We start from the raw sequence: 17,347 nt of genomic DNA, 5'->3' as shown, positions 1-17,347 counted from the left end.
TCAGTGTGAGAACTTCTTAAAATGACTGAAACCATCTTTGGCGTGTACTTTGACATTTGAGCTTGGTCCATGTTCTTTGAAGAGGCGGAGTCTATGACCTAAATGTACAGTCCATGTTTTTAACCCGCAGACAAAACAAGCCGGTGTTAAATCAGCTTCCCACTGCGCGTATGGAAAGTCAACAAAACCGCTTCATTTAAAAGTTTTATTTGAAATGATTTTAAATACAAATAATATATTTTTTCCATTTACAATGACAGTTCCTTTGTAAACAAAAGTGGCAGATAGATAGTCATTGGGTCGTTTGTCCGAACGGAGGCGGCCTGCTGGCCCGTCGCCCGGACGAGGTCTGTCATGGGGAGAGATGGTGTCGTATTTAACCTCACTGCAGTTTTTTTTCCACACAGCGTAAAATCACTGATGCTACATTCTATTGCAGAGCGATAAATACTCAGAGTACAATATAACCTGTTAGCATACACCTGCTTTTGAAGATAATTACAGGAGGGTATAGTGCGCGCAATGTCTGTTTGTTTGTGTGAGAGAGTGTCTGTTGGGGGCGCGTTCCCACAGATATTCAAACCTTCATCGCTCCCACACTAACATGACAATGCCATAATGTTGTTGAATATTCAATCATGATGAAACATTTTTTAATATATATCGTTTGAAAACTGAACTGTCAAGTTGTCAACATACGGTGAGAGCCCACAGAGCAGCATGAGGAAGCTCAGATTTGTTTTTTTCTCTCCACTCATGAGTCAAAGAGATGGAAAAAAAAAAACGAAAAAGGTTAGAATGGCAGAAAACGAGAAAAAAAGACCTATGTGTTACATTTGTTATAACTACAGTTTAACGGAGACAAAAAATAACAGAAAGACAAAAAGATAAAATAAAAAAAAAATACACCAGGAGATTTGGTGGAGAGGAATTTCCACCTGAAATGGCTGTAATTACAAAACTAAGCTTGTTCTGCTTGAATGACTCAAGAGAGAAGGTGCTGCACAGAAATGTCTCGTACGACAAGTTGCTTTCAACAGGTTTTTTGTTCGAGACACATTTCTGATCGCGTGTGTGTGTGTGTGTGTGTGTGTGTGTGTGTGTGTGTGTGTGTGTGTGTGTGTGTGTGTGTGTGTGTGTGTGTGTGAGTGTGAACCACTCGACCGCTAACCCCCTTTCACCAGACAAAACTGTACTCGTGGCGAGATCACAGATATGCATGAAGACTGCGGAGCTACAGGTTCCTACGAAGACTCATTCTAAACTGAAACAAAAAGGGGAAAACACTCTTGATTATTTTACAAACGCACAAACAAAAATATTTTTTCTGCTCTCCCAAGATTCACTGGGGCATTAGCACCCAAAGACTTCTATCTCGTGGTATTTCAGTTGTATTCATAAGGCCTTTTTGGACAATGAGTATACACTGGAATGTGCAGCAAAAAAGATGGAGGAGAAAGGAAGTCACTTCTCCGAAAAGCCACGAGTATGTATCTATATATTATATATATCATTATCCGTCACAACTTTTATGTAGTTTTACGAAGAAGGAGGAAAAAGAAAATCATAACACTGCAAGTTTTGTCATTTTCGCCTCATTTAACTTGAGGTTAGAATTCATTATTAGATGTGGATCATGGACAGAACTGACAGGAGACCAGTATCCATCCCCTTCAACATACAGTAATTACAAGTACATACACGTGACTGGCTGGCTAGTGTGACCAAATAAAAAGAAGAAAAAAAAAAAAGATTTAACCGTGCCCCTGCCAAAGTGTTGACTTGGACGTGATCCCCGACGAACAGGGCTAAAGCTCACACTTCTGCAGTTTAAGTGTACAATAGAAGGTTTCATTGACGTGGAAAACATCGGTGCGTGAGTGATTTTTTAAAAAGTTTGGAGCGCGAGTTACGTCATGAGGTCGGGCGTTTTTTTGTTGTTTTCTTCTCGGTAATGTCGCAAAAAACGGAATTAGATGTTACACATCCCCTCTCCCCCCCTTCGAGAAAAGAGCCCAGATTAATAGGTCCTCCAGTCCACAGTGTGTCAACCTTTCATACCTGTACAAACACATACAAGGCTACAAACAGCGCAGCATACACACCCACGCACACGCACACCGCCTCACATGCACACCCACTCGCACACATGGGCCTGGTTAAGTATTCACAGAATTCTCTTCCGCCAGCGACGGAAAGCGAAGGAACGAGTCACTGTAGAAAAGAGGAAATGGTCACAGTCCATGTCATTGTAAGGGTAACATAGACGAGGAAGAGCAGGAGGGCTCTGTGTGTATAAATTGCCCAAATGAGTGTGTGTGTGTGTGTGTGTGTGTGTGTGTGTGTGTGTGTGTGTGTGTGTGTGTGTGTGTGTGTGTGTGTGTGTGTGAGAGGCAGGGCATCGCTGCTCCTCGCTCGCTGCTCTCTCTCTCTCTTTCTCTCTGCCGTTCGTGGGTTCAGGGGTGGGTGTGTGGCCAGTCCATGGGAGAAGGCTGAGCGTGTGTGTGTGCGCGCGAATGTGTGTGTCCCCGTTCAGTCGTTGTCCTCGTCGTCGTCTTCACTCTCCTCGATGCCGTCGCTGTCCTCCTGCTCCTCGTCCTCCTCCTCCGTGTCGGGGATGTCCCACTGGGGGTGGTTGTCCATCATGGCCTTGGCCTCGTGGACCTCCAGCTGAGAGAACACGAGGGACACAGAAAGTTGAATCTCCAGTTCCACAGAACTTGAACCTTTAAGAATCTTAAACTTTATGCCACTTTGATCAGCAATTTAAGAAAAACATGTTGCTATCAGTTAAATGTTCAAAACCAAATTTTAAGAAACATTTTTGTGCTTCAGTCAAAGATTATTTTAGACTGGTGTTGTCATAGCATGAAAGATGCAGCACTCTACAATAATTCCAGATAAGTTATGAAACTTGATTGATTCACACATGCACTGCACTAAATGTTTAACAGGTTCTAAAATCAAATACTACAAGAATAAATATAATTAATTCACTGGTTTGGCTTGCAACAGTTTCCCCCTATTCCCAACACCTCGGCAGGAATTAACACCATTGTTGTTCAGCTATTGTCTCGGCTGTTTTGGCAGAAAAACAACCATCACATCCAGGACAATTTACACTGATTTGGCTGATGAAACAGACGATTAAACTGCTGGAGCCACTAATGAGCATTCACCATGAAACCACACACACACAGCTTTATTGATACCTTTAGTGGTTTGATCTGGTCCAGTCCCAGGTAGGAATCAGAGCGGAGGATGACTGAATACTGGTAGTTCCCCGTTTTGGAAGGAGCTGGGAACTTCAGCTCCACCTGGAAAACAACACACACACGCACCCTTGTTTAATGTTATCACAGAATCACTTAATATGTAATCATCCAGCAGGGAACATGATAACTTGACATATTAAGTACTACATTACATTAAAGCAAAGGATTTTAGGACTTGTTACTGTCAAAATCATGTAGAAAACAAAGTGGGTGTCATCAGCCTTTAACGAGGTTTCGACTTCTTTTATTCATCCAAACCAGAAACACTTCCAGGGGCAGTACACCAACACGGCTAAACATCACAACCTCAACACATATCTGCCGTTACTGGTGACGGGTCTATCTAATCATCTAGCTGCACCGGGATGCAGTGCGGGAGGTAATCACACACCATCAATCACCCGATGATGGGGTCCAACTGTAAATATTAGACCAGCATTACCTCAAGCTGTGATTACCATGTCGTACAATTACATATGGCAAACATCTAATTATCAGCACAATGAGGCTAATCATTATTCAGTGTGTGAGAATGAGCTGTGAACACGGCGGCAAATCCACAGCTCTGCCATGTTGATGAACACGGCCCTTCTGCCCTCGCTATCCAGAGAAAGGAAACACGTCTGTCAAACACGCACACGGCGAATCAGCGTTCCCACAGCACCAACAACAGGAGGTTGTTGAAGTGACAATAATTGATTGAACTGTTCTGCACGTGCGGGTCACCTCTGGCTCTGACATTCCTTCAGAGCGGTGACAGCTGGTCATGCAGAGCAGCCTCATTAAGCTTTTACCTCACCGTCGATCCTTGCTGCTGCTGGAGAACAGCAGGATCAGGGGTGCAGGTTGTGCAAAATAAACACTCACACACACATTCGCACACCCCTTGAAGAAATAGCGACACACGTGCAAATGGTTGCCTAGTAACAGGGTGTGTGAGGGGGGTACGGTGAAACACACACTTTAAATTAATAAGGTGTGAACACATACACACACCTTTACTTTCTGCTCCTCGAGGATTTTGGAGAACTCAAGTAATTTGAAGAAGTCACCTTGGGCTCTCCGAAAATATAATGCACGTTTTATGAACTGAAAGATTCATCAAAAAACGTCAGAGTCATACACTCACCTCCTGTGGGCTCTGCTGTTTTTTGCAAGAACTTGCCAGTAAACTCTCACTCACTCACTCACACACTCACACACTCACACACTCACACTAACTGTAATCTGGACTTCAAATTATAATGTATAATCAGTAAAAAGTCCCCACAAGGAATCACACACACACGCTTACCTCTTCTGTGTCTTGTAGCGTGCACACGTGGTAGGGCACGGAGACGAGGGTCTGATCTCGCCGGTCGGCGATGTAGAGCCACCACCACTCCTGCTTTTCCTCTGGGAAGTAGAGGCTGTAGACGGGGTGCGTCACCTTCGACTTGGTCTCGAGCAGGGCCCGCTCTCGCCGCTGGATGCTTTGCTGCAACGCCTCCCACTCCTGAGGGGGAGATGTGGACAGTGGAGGATGCAGGCGATGTTTCCTTTACACTCATTAAACGTAAAATATGTAAATTGAATCATTACTAGCCTATGAACCCATGTAAAGTTCTCTGACCTCTTCGTCGTCTCCAGCGATCTCGTCCACCTCTGTGTCGCTTTGCTTGTCGCTGTCTTCGTCTCGCTCACTGGGAGAGTCCTTGGTGGCTTCGCCCTCGTCTGATTCGCTGCCCTTGTCTGATGCCTCGTCCTCTTCCTCCTTTACTGCTGCTGGTGTTGCTGGTGTTGTTGCTGGTGTTGTTGCTGGTGCTGCTGCTGCTGCTACGACTTCCTGCAACATCAACACGGGCGACAGGAATATATTAAATAGGCAGCATGTTTATATGATATATGATATATTTATATTATATATTTATGACGTTCCAAGTCAGTTGTCGCTGCAGACTTACGTTTCCTGCCACGTTGCCGTTGGCCTGTTTGGTTTTGGCAGGCGCAGGAGTGGGCTTCTTCTTCGTTAATTTTTTCTTCTTGGACTTGGCTGTTTTCTTGGCTCCTTTACTCTTGTTCTGCCACACTTTGGTTTTGGCTTTACTTGCGTCTGCTTGCTTTATATACACACACACACGCACGGACACACAGGAAGGTTAGGTGAACACAAGATGTCTGAAAAATCTAACTTTTATTAGTCGCTTAGTCTAATGCAAACTTATAAATAATAATAAAGTGTTAGTTGGTGTTTATGTGTGTTATCCTTACTGCTTCCTCTGTAGTGGCAACCTCCTCTCCTGTACACGGTGTTGAGTCCTGCTCTTTTTCAAACATGTCCTACACAGACACACACACACAGCATTCAAATTCAAGTTTTTCAACCTTGCATACAGTGAACAGCACACTCTAGTGGTCTTCCATGGAAATGCATGCATGCAACATACTAAGTACATTTTATTCACAGAAATTTCTTTCTGTTAACTCACAATTGTGTCAGTGTTTAACCTAATGCCATCATTCCTTACCACCATCCGTTTTCTGGTTAAGGTGACAGTTACTGTGACGATAGAGCCTGCGGTGATGTTATTGCTGTCTTCATCATCAAGGACTGGGGAAGAGAATAAAAGGAGCTTGAAATGTCTTAAAATAGACACAGACAACATCTAACATCTGGTTTGTCTGACACTATGCAGAGAGTTAATTCAATTCAAGCTTTCGCTCAAACCTCATCACAAGTTTGCTCGTTTATCAGTTATTGCCCAAGCATAGCTTGAAAGAATTTATTTTCCAGATCAAAGTTTTATTCATGTCCTACATCTTTTGCTACATTTTGATGCCATCTTCACTATACTCTGTAGTTAATCAGCAGCAGTAGCATATCTACATTTACAGTAAGAAAAATTGTACCACAGTAAATCCTCTTCCGGCGAAACAAAAGAAAAGCAACTTCATTGACAGCTAATGGGAGTGTTTTAAGTCAAAACGATCTCAAACAAACAAACAAATCTGATTTTAGGACTGACCCTGCAGTTTGGTATCCATAGTGATGTGAGGGAAGCTGCCCAACACAGACATGACCTCATCGTACTTCTCCTCCCCCAGGAAACGCAACATGCTGCGTCTGTCCGAGTCCTTCAGACTCACCAGGTCCTGAAGGCTCCGAACTTTATACTGAAGAGTCAAGGACACATAATGTAGTTACTTTAAAAAACGCTCAACCACAGTGCATGTGTGCACATACAGACAGGTGGCAGGTACCTTCTTGGAGATGCAGTAGCGGAGGTGCTCCTCCTCAAAGTGGGGCAGCTGCAGGAGTGGTGACTTTGACTCCTGCAGGCCCTGCACGCTCATCTGGGTCAGCTTCATGCAGTTCTCTATGGTTACCAGCCGAGGAGCGTGGAAACCTGCACAGAGACATGACGATGTGCACATGTCAGCATTCATGAAAAACACATCAAGGTATCACAATATATCAATTTATCCATCCATGAGAAGCGTTTGAATACAAGATATAAATTACTAATAATAATTTTACTACTTTTGATTTTTCTTTACTGATTTTTTCCCCCACGTTCTGAATATGTAATCCCAGAAGAAGATGTAGGGGTTTGTAAATCAGGGGTGTCTTCTTATCCCAAAAAAGGGATGTGCCAAATGCATTGGCATGACACAGAAATAAAAAATATATGTATGTTTACAACAAACTGTTTACTTTGACAGTGTTTAGTTTTATAGATACACAGCCTCACTGCTTTTAAACATTCACAGACTATGATTATTTAACACTGGAAAATGTGGCTCAAGCTTGTGATTACTCCTACACAGCACAAGATAAAAAGCAATGACTGACCGAACCATTTCTTAAATCATTCAATGTGCTACTACTTTTGGCCACATTAATATATATGTATATTATATCATATACCTCCTCTGCTGTTGGCCATCATAGTGAGCTGACAGCCGACGTTGATCATCTCCTGCAGGAGAGGCGGACTCTTTCTCACCACAAACCTCTGATCTGGAAACAGAATAAACATGTTCTGCATAACATGTTCCTGACCTGGGTCATGTTTCTTACAAAAATAGAGAAAAACACTATGATGCAGATCATTCCGGAAAGCTGTCCAAACACATGACGCGTGTTGTCCATGATGTGGATTTGTGTTCAGTCACAATGACAGATTAAATGACAGGTTTTTTCCACGAACCTACATTTCTCACTATCGTGTTAACTTGTACAGATCAGCCTTCTCCACTGTGTTTTATTAAACATGTAAAAACAGCAAAACAAGACACTCCCAGACAGCTTGCGATAGCAGAGCATGCACATTACCCTGTATAGCAGTGTAAACAAACAAACAGTTTAGCATCTCTCTCTTAATGCATCTATTGAAAACTTAATACCTGATAAGCCAGTACCAAATCATCAAATGTAACCAATCAATCAAATGCAAAGTGTTTAAATGTTCCATCTCCTACCTTCATCCAACTCCTCTGATACATCCATACGAGCCAGGTGAGCGAGCACCAGGACCCTCGCCTTTAAACTGTAGGGATAGCAGAACGGAGGCTCCTTCTTCTTCACGTTAATATTTCCTAATTCACGGATCAACTGGAAGACAAGGGACAGGTTGTTTATTCCAAACACTTAAGGAATTTTCCCTTTCAATTCTAGACAATCTATCTTTTCCACACACAAGTCAAAGCACGTTGTGTGGATGTCTGCAAATACCTGTGGCACTTCTATGTTGTCTGTTGGTCGTATTGTAGCTTCTTTATTGCTGCGAGGGTCAAACTCGAACGCCGCCGTCAACACCATGGCCAACCCTGGAGGTCGAGTATAGTCAAGAATAAATACTTGTGAAAAAGAGCAGTCTTTCAACCAAAAACTATATTAACTACAGGGACACACTGTATTTCAAGACTGTTTGGTGCAGCCAATTTGTGGGGGATAAAAGTGAGAAGGATTAAACTCACGCTTCATGTTCATGTTTGGCGTCTTGTACATAAAATGCATGAAGAGTTGGGTTGTGTTGATGAGGATCTGGTCTCCACTGTAGCGGATGGAGCGGTACCACCACGTGCCCTGAGATACAGAGAGAGAGAGAGAGAAACAAAGCAGGACAGAGGAAATTAAAATGAAACATCCAGGGTATGAGAAGAAATAAGACCCACTCTATTCCACAGACACTGGCATTAAATCATGATGACTTACCACAACGACAGGAAGGATGACCATAAAGGCGAGTCCATAAACCAATAGCACCTGCAAAGGAAAACAAAAACCATGAGACCAAAGTTTGTTTTAAATAAGACCTGAATAGCATAAATAAGGATCCTGGAAAACATTAAGATCTTTGGGTTATTGATTACATTGGTTCTCTGCTCATCAAATATAAAAAAACACAAATTAAGAAAAGGAAAACATTTTTTTAACTACACAATCAATGAATAAATACCAGCATTGAGTTCTTCTGGTCAACGATCCAGGCAGGTAGGGCAATACCAAAGCTTGTAGCTGGAAAGAGAGACATAAGAGACGATGGACCAAAATGGCAGAAACCCCAGTTTACATACTGCTGTTCAAGAAAAGTTAGGATCTTAAACCCATGAGAACTTCTTGGTACTGTTCAACTGTTACCGTTCTGATCTACAGAATTTAAAACCATCCACTCCGTGTTTAAACTCACCTCCTGGTCCATCTGGGTTACCCCACAATTCCATGTTCTTTCGCGACTGTTCATTGGTCAGACTGTGAGGTGAAAAACAAGTAGACACAAGTAATCAATAGAAACCGAATGCCGGGCAGAAGAAGGTGATTACTTTCATTATTGATCGCAGATGCAGTTTGGCTGTCTGGGTTATGAATGACACTCACGCAGCGTAGGCTTTGGCAATTCTCATGAATGTGGCCTCATCACCACCTTTGTCAGGGTGGAACTTGAGTGACAGTACACGGTACTGCTTCTTGATTTCTGACAGAGACGCACCCTGGATACAGAAATAGAATTATTAGTCACACATTACAGATTCAGTGAAATGCGAGGGATACTTTGTTTTTAAATATCTTGTTCCAAATATGGATCTAATATCTTCAGGGGGAGATAAAAATACATAAACTTTAAAGACTTCAGTGGTTCTGTGGATTAAAGCATAGAATTTGTTTTGTGCGTCTTTACCGGGTCCAAGTTGAGGACTTCATAAGGATTGTACTCCTGGTACTCTCTGTCCAGCTTGGACACCTTGTAGGCTAGCAGCAGAAACACAGCCCACCCAAATAACAAGGCTGCTTTCCTGAAAATGGCAACACACACACACACACACAGAGAAAATGTTACACACAAACATCTAAATCCTCAGTCCCTATCTCATTTTTACGATCCCACTGCAGATCAGGTTATTATGACTTTATATTATAATTCTGCAGAATCTGGCCTACAATGTAAACAGGCTCTCAGTATATTAAAGCTAGAAAGAAGATTGTTTTTCAAACACTTAACGCGTCTCATCTTTACATGTTGAATATGAGCAGAAGAGACAGGACCGGGCCCGACATTATTGTTGTTTAGTATTTATGCATGGAAGTTGAACTTGTTTCCATGACAATGGCAAAACCCTATGGCCTGCGCTGCAGCATCTGTTGCCATGCCAACCACTCACAAGCCTCAAGAGTTGTCTGAGCAGCTCAACCAGAAAAATACAAGATAGATTTCAATCATCAACACCATCTTCATGATACAGTTGTGAAGAGGAACTGCAAACGATCTTGAGATTAGAGAAAATCGTTGTCATTCATGCCCCTGAAAAAACATGTTCCACCAGCTTCAGTCGAAGACGCAACGGTGCAAATTAAGAATATAGATTTTGGTCTAGCCAAGTGACAGAACGAGAGTGGAAAGTATGAAGCTGAACAGATGAGAAGGCAGAGACAGAACAAAGAGGAGATGCTCAGACAGACGCTCTGTGAGGAGGAATCTAATGAGCGAGAAGAGAAAAGCGGAGCGGGAAGCACTCGAACACACGTCTTCCCATTAACCCACACAAACAGCACGGGTAAACAACACTAAGGAAAAACAGGGACTTGTTAAGAGAAACGTTAAACAGTGCAACACAGCGTTTACACCAGCTGCACACATCACTGAGAGGTTTACGCAGGAAAACAACATAAACCGAACTTGGGCCAAAAAAGAACCAAAACAAAACTTCCATATGTGCATTTAATGCAAACCTGAGTCTGTCTACAAACCATGGAGAGAAGCCTATATCTCATCTTTACACTGCAGTTGCAACACCACTGTCCAGCTACACTGAAGTGTTACAGCGAGTTATGAGGAACACATTTCAGCTCAGGCAAGTCACATCTCAAACTCAACAGAGGTGACGTGACATTTGGCAACAAAGGAGACGGAACCAAACCCGTTATTAAAATGCAGAACAAGTTTAGGCCTAACATGAAAGTGCCTTGTAATCAATAAGAAGCAGCACTTGGTTTAGAGACAACAAGTTGACATATTTCCACAATTAAATAGTGCAGGTGCCAACTTTAACTAAGAAGAGTGATCAGCTTTCAGATGATTCCAAGTTGTTTCATCTCTCACAGACTGTGTTGCGAGAAGTTCACTCTCCCTGATTTTGTCAGCATCACATTTTATTTCTACCACAAACTACAAACCCAATTTGATCGGACTCACTTCAATGTTGGGACGATGCTCTGCTGGGACTTCATCAGCCGGAGCCGGTACCACAGACACCGGCCGTGGACCCTCCTCAGGCTCTTCAGACGCAGTTGTTCTGTGAGGACGGACGGACGTAAAAGGGTTTACTGACACATACGTATGGTTTAACCAGTCATGATCAGTACTGGTGATTGTATAGTTATTTGGAAGTGCTTGAAACTCTCAATCCATGTTGGCACTACTCTGATCCTGTCCACCTTGTCCCTTATGACTGCATACTACGCTGTGCTGTGTTTGCAGTACTTATTGTGTTGCGTACTTATATGTTCTGTTTTTGTGTACTGTTCTGTCTACTTGTATGCACCGGGGGTCAGAGAGAAAATGCATTTCAATCTTGTCTACGTCCTGTACACACTTTGACTTTGAAATCAAGGGAGAGAGAAAATCGCACTATTGTGGATTGTGTATGCCGGATTCAGTGATACAAGTACAGAAATGAGCTTTAATTCACTGTAATGCAACATGGATGAAAGATGAGTGTGTTAATGCCATGATTTAATCTTGGATAACCTAATATCTTTGCCATCAGAACTAGCCACACTCTCAGTGGCGATACAGCCATTCCCAGTGGAGCAGCCGAGTGAAGTTTGTTAGCATGTGTTACACAACTCGTGTGTGATTAGCTGCATTGTTGACAAACAGATACGGAGATAAGCTTACACCAGGGGAAGGGCGATAAAGACACAGGACGCTGATGTAGCTTTAACTGCACGTCAGCATCCACGTCCCCCCACAGGAGCAGCAGCAGCAGCTAATTGTGGCTGAGTGAAGACAGGGGGGACAGCTAATAGGCTGGTAATTGGTAAAGAAGGATGGGTAGTCCCCGTGTCAACACTGCTCGACTTGCACCAGGCTGTGAACACTGGCTAACATGAAGTCGCTGCATCGCTCGGTCGTGGCTGCTTGTGCATGTAGCGGCTAGCGAGCTAAGCCCGGATAACAGACTGCCAGGCGGCGAGTTAGTCCGAGGCAAGCCGCTGCCCACACACGCTGTGAGGTTAGTTAGTTGGTTAGCTAAGTTAGCACAGAGCCAGACATCGGGCCTTACCAGCATTCTGATCCCGGGGCCAGAGGTAATATGTGGCCGGGATCACAATGAGTCCCACGAAGGACGTCAGGAAATAGAAAAAGGTGTTGCCGCTGTCATCGTACTGGAACTGCTGCCCGGCCATTTCGTCGCGGGCGCTGGGGTCGCCCTGCTTCTGCTGCTTCTTCTCCGCCGCCGCGCTTCCCCTCCTGGCTCAATGTGTGCGACTTGACAGACCGTAAGCTAGCCTGCTAGCCAGCTAGCATCCAGCAGAGACTGTCTGATCATCGGTGTACGTGGTTTACGCACGCGCACTGAGGCCTCCCGTCTTCTTCTACTGCGACCGGCCCGACGACGTCCGGGAGCGTTAGTGACACCTAGCGGCGGTGAGGGAGACAGACGGAGCTGCTTAATGTGGGTGCATGAGACAGATAGATAGATAGATAGATAGATAGATAGATAGATAGATAGATAGATAGATAGACAGACAGACAGACAGACAGACAGACAGATAGATAGATAGTTTGTCTAGTGGGCACCCTTTGTGTTGTCCATACACACACAATCATTATTTGTGTGTGGGTGACAGTTTAGATTAGCACCGCCCTGGTAGGTACAGATTGGAGAGCTCCCCCCCCCCCCCTTTTATAACGACAGGTGTGGGCCATTACTGCCTCTTTGTCTGATGCCTGGTTGATGGTGACTGCTGTGGAGAAAAAGATGGGTTTTATTTTTCTGCCGGACACCTAATGAGCTTTCTTGTACATCCAGTTGTTGTGTGGCTGTGTCCTGAACGTCAGAGGGTTATTCCCTCCAATGTGTTTGGTTGCCAGTTGATCGCCGTCCTTGTTTCCCCGTCTTTGCAGATTCTTCTACTTCTGCTGAGTTTGTTTTATGCTGTTGGTCCAACGTCTAATGCATCACATTCCTGATGGACTGCTAGACCTTTTAGAATTGTATTGAATGCTTTTAAAAATATTTTATTGTGAACTGAGTCTCGCTATGAAGTTTTTTTTTGTGTTGTCTTTTTCATTTTTCTTTAGGCAGTTGGACGACCTGCGGAGAGTAGTCGTGGGATGTACACCACTTTGCATGGTAGGTCTGAAGGGTGGTGGTCACTTGAACAGTGTGTAGGCTTGTTTGTCGATGCAGTGTAAGTTGCAGGGTGATCAGTGTGCTCACATGGTGCTGTCTATTGGAGGTTGCGATAGAATCTCTCTATGGTAAGTATGCTGCCTACATAATTGCCCCAGGCTATTTATGTTAATGTATGTGTTGTTTCTCAGTGGTCTCTGTAGTTCAGTTATTATAAATATTAGGAAATAAATCCATCCCATTCTTAAATAAACATTTGATTGTGAACTGAATGCTTGTTTGCAAGACTCAAAGCAGAATAAAAACAGGGTCATATCAAATATGCCTTCGTTAAAGAAGATGAAGAAACATATAATTAGCTTTTTTTTCCCACTTTATTTCCTCTGCAGATTGATCCTGTCATACGTGCACCATAATTTCACCCAGCGGCTTGCGTTTCAAATCCGGCACGGTGGCATCAGATGCAGGGTAACCTACGGGAAGCAGCAACAGCAGCTTCTCATTGGCCGGCCTTTTGAGGAGCAGCCTGAGCCGGGGGCCGCAGTTGAGGGGAGTCGATGTGACAGTAACGAGACCCACATTCTGATGAGCAAATGGACAGAGACAAAATGTAGTCAGTTGCTGGGCAGTTCTATCTTGCATGCTCTTATGAACTGACCGCGACAACAGATGGAGGTTTGATTCAATCCTTTACCTGCAGTGCTGCCAGCAGGATTCCACAGGATATGGAGACACTGATTTCATTGTAGTAGTGTGTCTTTTTCTTGCCGTTCGGCAGAGTCCCGTAGGTCTGTTTGAAGATGAGGATCAGGTATGGTGCCACATCCAAATACTCCTTAATCCAATTCGTCCTGCACGAGAAAAGAGGACATGTGTGAAATTAGATGAGGTTAAACTTTACAATGGTCCTAATAATTGCGTATGAATTTTGGTACAGAGCTCACTATGGAGCAAGTGTTGGTGTTCACCTTATTTTGGCCAAGTCTTGCAACCACTTGTCCCCCATCCTCTGACGGTAGTTCGTCTCCTCCTCCTCTTCCACCAGCAGTCTGACCTGATGCTTCATCTCTGTGTCTGAGACCACAACGAATGTCCAGGGCTCTGTGTGTGCGCCACTGGGGGACGTACCTGCCCAGAGGGAAAAGAGGTGCCAATACACCGAAAAAATTAGAAAGACAATACATTACATAGCAGCATCTAACTTACTTAATGGCAGATTGACAGTGGTCAGTTTTTTTTACATGCCTGCAGTGCGTATGACATTGTCGATGACCTTTCTTGGGACCGGCTCTGGGCTGATGAATCGGACAGACCTCCGCTGGTTCATCAGATTGTAGAAATCTTTGCTTCTCTTCAGAGCTGTTTCCTCGGGATAACGCGGCAGGGAGAAGGCCACGTGTGGAAGGTCATCCTCCTCATTGTTGTCCACCAAATCAACATCCTCTAACACAATGACAGAAAAGATTCTGATATAAAAGTTCAAAATTGGTTACTGTTACAAAGTGCTTTACCAGGACGAAATTGCAGGTTGATAAAAGGAGACATGAGCAGAGAAAAGAGAATACAATGGATAAAATACATAAATAGGATTATGTTTAAGGAGCAATTTAAAAGAAGAACTACAATAGAACTAGTCTGCCTACGTTAAATAGGGAGCAAAATCCATATGGGGGCTCTGACATCAAACATTCCATCACTGTTTGACACCAAGCGAGTAACCATCATGGGCTTCATCCACGGTTCTTAGCATTCAAGAGCACACCAGGTCAATAATTCTATTTATTTGGGTACAAGAGAGGCATTAATATGAGGGCATCTGCAAAGACTTCTTCGATTTGTTTTGATGAGTCAAAGTCATCTTGAATAATGCAAAAATAATGGTTGCAACAGTCTGCCATAAAACATTTACGTCACAATATGAAAGACTAAGTCTGTCCTCTCGTGATAAATAGCTCCAGAGGTTCTCTGTGCAGCAGCTCATTACAACCCATAGTTATCATTTGTTATGAGGTGACCTGTGCCAACTATAGAAATTATGATCAGAGCAAAGGGCGATGTCCATGTTGGGAGGAGATTGGGATGAATAGGAGGGTGGAGGGATGCTCCACCCAGAATTGTGCCATAAACTGACATACGATCAGACCACAGCACTCTGACCACTATTTTATTCACTTCACTGCATGTGTCTGTGGTGGAATAGCCCTTCATTCCACCTGTTCCCACTCCACAACCTCTACATCGTCTGCAACCTCTCCCATCCACTCGTCCTCGCTGCCTTACATCCTCTAAGCACATTTCTCTCCAGCATCAGTTGTGCAAAACTGCCTTCTACAATAACACAATAATTCAATTATTTTCCACCTTTAAAACAATCGGTCCTCCACCTCCTACAATTTAAATGAATTTGTATAGCCCCAAATCACTTACATTGGGGGAGAGAGACCACGAACAGTTTTCTCACTGTCGTATTAAGGCTCTGTCAGATTTTTATTCATGCTAAAATCTTTACAAATAAGATGACCACAGTGAGTGCAGCAGTCACAACCAGGTCCTCAGGCCAAGACCAAATACAGGAGAAGGGGCCAAAAGGCCACTAGAGAAGTTACTGTACCAGAAGGACGAGCAGAAGATGTGTTTAGTGACATCAGCAGTGTTCTTGTGTTAGTATGAAGTGTAGTGTGAGGTATTGTAGAGTAAAACTAAAGCAAAGGGCTAAACTAGAATGGCACTATACCTCCGTTAAGTTCCCACAATCCCCTTCAATTCAATCAAGCCCACGAAGCTCTCCGTAGATCTTGTTTCCTCGTTGTCATATGTAACAGTACATTGAATATTACAAGGTTTTAGACAGTTAGCCAAACGAAAGCAGCTGTTTCTGCTGCCAAAGAGAAAGAAAGAGAGGTAGTTAATGTGTGATGAGCTCAGATGTTAATGTATAATCATGTTAAATATTTACCAATGTTTGGCAATTTGTTTAATAAAAGACATCAAAGTTTTAAGATAAAGCAACAACACAGAACATTAAATCGTGTATGCTGTGTAAAATACATTTTCTATCATTGTGAAGCTTTAATGGAACAAATGTAAACTTGAATGTACTTTTGGGACTGAAAAGGAAAGTTCAGCCCTGCCAAGTTTCTTCTCTTACCGTCCTCCGTTGCTGTGATCTCTGTATCATCCTGTAGGTCCTGGTCCACCCAAGGTCTCGACCCCGCTGTGGTTTGTGCCGGAGAGGTCCACGTGGTCTCCTGTGGCTTTAACAGCATGAAGCCTATCACCAGGCACAGGACCACAACCAGAGCAGGCGTGAGGATGGACAGGAGAGCCATGACTGCCTGCCTGGCAGGCTGCAGAGAAGAGGATATGGGTACTTGATCATTTTTTTTCTTTTTCCGGTCTGGCGCAACTGACCTGATGTTATGAAACACTGTTACTGTTATCTGACGTGTGTGCATGCGGCTGCCAAGAGGTCAAACGGGTTGTTTGTTATTTCCCTGTTGTGTGACTTTGAACACATTTATCAGCAGCCCGGATGCTGGTTAAGGTGCTAAATCACATGACTGATGTGTAGCAGCACAATATATCTTATGCATGGCCACCATAAAGGCAACATTATCATAAATTCCTTTACTGTGCTATAAACTTAAACTGTGTTAATTATTCAACTTGTTGTTATGGTGTTAAGTATAAAGTTTACATTAGATTACTACATCACTATGTACTTCAGATTCATCTGTAATGTGGCAATTTCCTTTGTTTCCTAAGCATTTGTAACACATTCAAGTAAAGATTATTACAATATGACGATGTCTGATGTCAGATGGTAGTGATGATGATGAAACTCAGAGGATTTTCCAGGTTTGGTCTTGAGCTAAAAATGAGTCTTGAGTTGGAGATCTTCAGTGCATGTTTCCTCCGAATGGGAAAATCCTATAGATGTTCAGATAATAGAACTCGAGCAGAGGCAGGTCATTTGTATATACTTAGTTTTTGCTGATTAAAGATGGGTTTTTTTACTTTTCATGTCCTGCAACCTTTTGTCAAATGCCTGAAGGAGTTTTTCACACGTCTCAGCATAGTCAGATGTCCTTATGCTTGAACAGGACATGATAATGAATATCAACTCCATGTCTACTTTTCACAAAAGGAATGGGTTTGTCACAAGAACATTTTTCCTTTGAATAACAACAGTCTGCATCTACTTTAATCTTTCTTGATCGTCACCAAGCATG

At 43.2% G+C, this 17,347-nt stretch overlaps 2 protein-coding genes across 2 annotated transcripts; both read right to left on the bottom strand.

Annotated features, from left to right (window-relative positions):
• Positions 1-191: 191 nt before the first annotated feature.
• Positions 192-12,403, bottom strand: sec63 (SEC63 homolog, protein translocation regulator). Its single transcript, XM_034580763.1, has 20 exons — positions 12,042-12,403; positions 10,949-11,048; positions 9,437-9,551; positions 9,136-9,248; positions 8,948-9,009; positions 8,717-8,775; positions 8,473-8,523; positions 8,235-8,343; positions 7,990-8,084; positions 7,737-7,869; positions 7,183-7,275; positions 6,516-6,661; positions 6,281-6,428; positions 5,783-5,865; positions 5,526-5,594; positions 5,219-5,374; positions 4,888-5,100; positions 4,570-4,770; positions 3,213-3,317; positions 192-2,670 (listed from the first exon to the last, which is right to left on the bottom strand). Exons 1-20 carry the CDS (start codon positions 12,163-12,165, stop codon positions 2,533-2,535), a joined length of 2,313 nt encoding a protein of 770 aa, XP_034436654.1. The 5' UTR covers positions 12,166-12,403; the 3' UTR covers positions 192-2,532.
• Positions 12,404-13,485: 1,082 nt separating this feature from the next.
• Positions 13,486-16,464, bottom strand: iyd (iodotyrosine deiodinase). The gene is made up of 5 exons (XM_034580765.1): positions 16,264-16,464; positions 14,361-14,558; positions 14,084-14,243; positions 13,810-13,966; positions 13,486-13,697 (listed from the first exon to the last, which is right to left on the bottom strand). The coding sequence occupies exons 1-5, from the start codon at positions 16,442-16,444 to the stop codon at positions 13,515-13,517; spliced, it is 879 nt and encodes a 292-aa protein (XP_034436656.1). The 5' UTR covers positions 16,445-16,464; the 3' UTR covers positions 13,486-13,514.
• Positions 16,465-17,347: the final 883 nt, after the last annotated feature.

This window comes from Hippoglossus hippoglossus, chromosome 24, assembly GCF_009819705.1.
Source record: "Hippoglossus hippoglossus isolate fHipHip1 chromosome 24, fHipHip1.pri, whole genome shotgun sequence".
NCBI lineage: Eukaryota > Metazoa > Chordata > Actinopteri > Pleuronectiformes > Pleuronectidae > Hippoglossus > Hippoglossus hippoglossus.
Note: the sequence above shows the minus strand (reverse complement) of the source record. Positions and strands in the feature narration are given on the sequence as shown.